Source organism: Opisthorchis viverrini (assembly GCF_000715545.1).
Source record: "Opisthorchis viverrini unplaced genomic scaffold opera_v5_392, whole genome shotgun sequence".
NCBI classification, from domain to species: domain Eukaryota; kingdom Metazoa; phylum Platyhelminthes; class Trematoda; order Opisthorchiida; family Opisthorchiidae; genus Opisthorchis; species Opisthorchis viverrini.
Genome location: NW_008752052.1, coordinates 421,079 through 425,438, shown reverse-complemented (window position 1 = coordinate 425,438; position 4,360 = coordinate 421,079). Strand labels below are relative to the sequence as shown.

The 4,360-nt window shown below is 45.3% G+C and overlaps 1 protein-coding gene across 1 annotated transcript in view; it reads left to right on the top strand.

Moving 5' to 3' along the window:
• T265_10676 (hypothetical protein) overlaps positions 1 to 1,375 on the top strand; it is a gene marked incomplete at both ends in the record, with an annotated part of 7,550 nt that extends 6,175 nt beyond the window's left edge. Inside the window, one exon of the mRNA XM_009177130.1 lies at positions 1,271 to 1,375. Within this exon, the coding sequence (XP_009175394.1) occupies positions 1,271 to 1,375 (105 nt within the window). The remainder of the gene's footprint in view (positions 1 to 1,270) is intronic.
• Positions 1,376 to 4,360: the final 2,985 nt, after the last annotated feature.

Below are 4,360 nucleotides of genomic sequence, written 5' to 3'. Positions count from 1 at the left end.
CACTATCATTATCATAATATTTATCCACAACCAGAGTATGGCATACAGTCATGATTAATTATACGATTACAAGAGAATGGGACAGGACTGGGGGGTTTTAGAGTGCTTGGGATTGCGCAAAACAACGGCAGTCTCATGGTGTGCAGTTTATCATTATCATAATATTTATCCCCAACCAGTGTGTGGCATACTGTCATTCATGATTATACGATTACAAGAGAATGGGACAGGACTGGGGGGTTTTAGAGTGCTTGGGATTGCGCAAAACAACGGCAGTCTCATAAACGGTGTGCAGTATCCAATGTAGACTTGACCACGCCCAAACGGCATGGGAAGGGAGACAAATTACCAGGACTTTATCTTACTTTGAGGGGCATACCAAGCTGAAACAAGGTCATATCGTTGGGGTTTGAAGGCGGCAGGCAAAAAACAACGAGAAAGGACGAACAAGAGGCATCATACTTGGTGCATTATGAGAAAGCTTCAAACTGCCTGTACAGCAAAGGCCAGTCTAAACGTGAGTTCATGTTCTCGGTATGAATTCAATTTGGTATGAATTCTATCAAACTTTTAGTGTGCCCTCCGTCTAGTAAAACCCCACGCCGCTAATCATTTTTTAGTTTACCAAGCTTGCACATGGATCATTCTCCAGAAATAACTCTGGAATTGTGCAGACCATCATAAATTTTGCAGTTTGCAGACAACCCCCTCATTTGTCGAGCCACTCTGGCAAACCTGACGCTCAGTCGCACCTCGCTTTCCTCTACGACTGGCGCCGAAACACCCCTGAACTTTACGATAACACAGTTCTCGGACAAAATGCGACCATCCCCCCATTATGTTTTGCTTTCTCTCTGAATTGCCTCATGCATCGGTAGCCTGTACTCTTTGCCTGATCCACATGTGCTGCACTGGAAGCCAGACCTTTTCCAGGCAACTAACCCCTAGTTCCCTCCAGCTGGGCCCATGCCGTGGATTAGTCTATCAGCTCTGTTCAATAACTGGTGTTATGTTTCACCTACGCATAACCAGCATAAACCAAGGCCAACTAATATCGGCGTCACTTAATCCTGAGAGCGCACCAAAAGCCAAAAGATCTTTTGGCGATGCACAGTGGACGAAACCGTTGTAGGGCTCCATAAACGATTGAACACGCACACATAACATTACCGTGATACTCTCCTTGACCTGGTAACTCACCTTTGTCATCATTTAGCCATAGGGCACACGCTCCACACATCGGCTTCTGCTTCTTTTGATTCAGTATTAGCTAACATTCAATTATCCTCCTCCGAGGTCCCAGCGACCGTTTGTGGCTCGCGTGTTCCGACAAACTCAGCTGTTTCACTGGCCTGGTTTTCCATTGACTAGTTAAAATATCTTGCAGCTAGAGCTCCTTGTCAATTCACAAACCGCAATTTACCGCTTGGTGGCTTGTCACCTTGTAGAGATGGTATTATGCAAGATGGTGGTGGTTGCGTGCACGCCGCATAGAGGGTCTCCTTTTCGCGTTACACCATAAAACGTTTATATATTTTCCAATCCTTATAGCAGCACGAGTCCTTTGCTTGTCACCGGTCGTTTTGAGCCCGTCCTTTGGTTCAGGAAATCCATAAAAAAGCACTGTTGTTTCCTGTTTGCAACCACTGGGTTTGACCTACCCCGGTCGCGTCATTTATCTGGCAATCATACAAACTACAGATGGTAGGAAACTGAAAATTTGTATAAAAATTTCAAAAAGTGCATGAAATAGTCTAAAGATACTCTGCGGTGCCCGGGGTTCACATAGACATGTGAAGCCGCAGCCACCTCCATCTTGGTTAGGGATTAACCGGATCGAGGCCCACATTGTAAACCGGCCATAACACATGCATTCGTCTCCACTGCTCATGTGAATGGCCACACGAAATAAATAAATTTAAAAATTATTGGAAACCATAATCCTCTTCTACCAGCATCCAAGGTGAGCGCCTGTGGGCTTTTTCGTCAAGGATCACTTGCCGACTGCAGCTGAAAGCATTTTCGGGGACTGACTACTCTTTCTCGTAGACTCATTTTTTCTCTTAATTGTGTTTTCCAACGCACGCAGCTAATTTCAGATAAACTAATACAACACCTAGGAAGTTCTATTCCCATCGGTGTTCGCTGTCACTTATTGCACCACCTCTATATACACCTATTTTTTATGACCCGTAATATAACGGTACTAAATGGGCATGCTTCAGCGGTCCGTGACATTCACGCTACTGAGCACAAATCTAACTCTGTCCTGCCTCAAATAGCCACTTGCTGTCACCATCCTAATTACGATACCTCCTCAAACTCATTAGGTCCTACTTATCCCAATCCGTTTCATCCTCTTTCCAAGTGTTGATCTTCGGCAGCACGCGTTTTAAAAGCCCTGTATTGTCGACGTTCCCTCCAATTCGTCCGACCTCCACATATAAATGGATCAACAACTAAACCAAAAATACCTGAGATCCTATATTGGCTTCGTTTTCCCTGTGTGGTTATCCTTGTCCAACCCAAAATCCCAACACCCACAAAAGTACACATCGCTGGTCCGATCACCTCAAATTCGTCTAGCTGCGCAGCGCACAACACCCAACAGATTAGTGGAAGACAAAACTATTTCCGTATTGGAGAGATCAAGTTATTCTGTGTCAACCTCTGGCACCGATAACGCTTCGGGCCGACTGCCGACTCCACAGCCTGAATTTCCCACTAGCCCGCTGCTCGCGACTTTCGAAAGGGCTCCAAACATTTTGCGCCGATTGGACCACGTGATTTCTACTCCGAAGACCATTTACTTCGTAAAGCCTTGATTTCCATTTCTGGTAGCCAATGGTGGCGACCGAGAGGGATCAGTCCTTGACATGGACACAAAACATGAGAGCCCTTGATAGTCAACTTTGTCATAATTATAACTACAATGACCCGGATCTGGACTGCGAGACAAAACAAATCAGTTGGTAGTGACGCTGACAGACATGGCTGGGTCATGTTACTATTGGCACCATTACATCAAAGATATCGCCTTCATAGCAATGTTCATTCCGAACTACTGGGTGGCTCACCGTCAGACACGATCGTACTGTTGCATTCAGAATAAAAGCGTTGTTGGCGGGGTTTGTGGATGAAGGGGATCGCGCGTCAGCAAGGTGGTGTCACAAAAAGTCGGCGTCGTTCGATGTCGACGTGGTCACCACTAAACCGAATCGGGTAGGGAGGCATAGTTTCTATTGCTTTTAGGGGGACACGGACGCAAGCAAGACCGGATCGGTGGAATTTGAGGGTGGCTTTCGAAACCAAAACAAAGTAGGGCGAAAAAGTGGCATCCTGTCTGACTCGTGACAAGAAAACTGCAAACTGCCAGAAAAACGGATTCGGTGAAGCCGCTAATTTTGGGTGGTGCAGCTGACCAGCTTGAGCTCAAATGTAAATCATATGCTGAGGCCACATAGCATGAGGCTGTTGAGAAAAAGAAAAGGGTAACCAAGAGCGCAGGCGAAAACGATGAAGTAGATGGATTGACAATGCCGACAACTGGTAGCAGGAATCAAAAAAGCATGATATCAAGTGAAATGTTTCAGAGGAAATGGCGCAGCTGCTAGAGTGGATAGTAGTGTAAAGGATCTCTGGGAGAGTAGGTTGGTGGCAGCATGCAACCCGGAACGCAAATGGCGCAGAAAATTATTGACTTTGTGAAAAGTGTAGACCGAAAGTCCACCGAAGTGGCTATATTCGAACGAAAGGTGCAACAAAGTAAAACGAACGCGTCCTGGAATAATCTTTGTTGTGATTATGGAAATCAAATGTATAGGACTGATGTGGGTAAACTTCTTAGATGGTTGATTTATTAATCTGTTATCTATAACATGAGTTAGACAGTACCAGAAATGGAATTAATTGTGGGAAAGTTATCCATCTGTCCCGAAACACCGCCATTAGCCTCAAGTAACCACCAGCCTCAAGTTAATAAATGATGCATTACGAATAAAAGGCCTTTGGGCACTAGTCTTGAATGCTGGCAGTGAAGGGTTAGGAACGTTTGTATGCATATAATTCACATTTTATTTGTTCACTCTTGGGAGCAGCATGTAGGTGGTTGTTCTTTGGGGGTTCGACTGAGTGGGTTCTAGTGCGGTACAGCCACAATTATAATAAGGGCAGCTGCAGCTCCACACGTTGGTGCTAGCCACGGGCATCACAGAGTCTCTAAACTATTCCAGGAGGCCAGTTTTTTTATTTTTCACCGTCTATAGCTATAACTTTGTCAGTTAAATGACGCAACCAGGACGAGTCCAGTCCAGCGGCAACAAACAGAAAATAACAGTGCTCTCTTATTGATCTCCTGAAC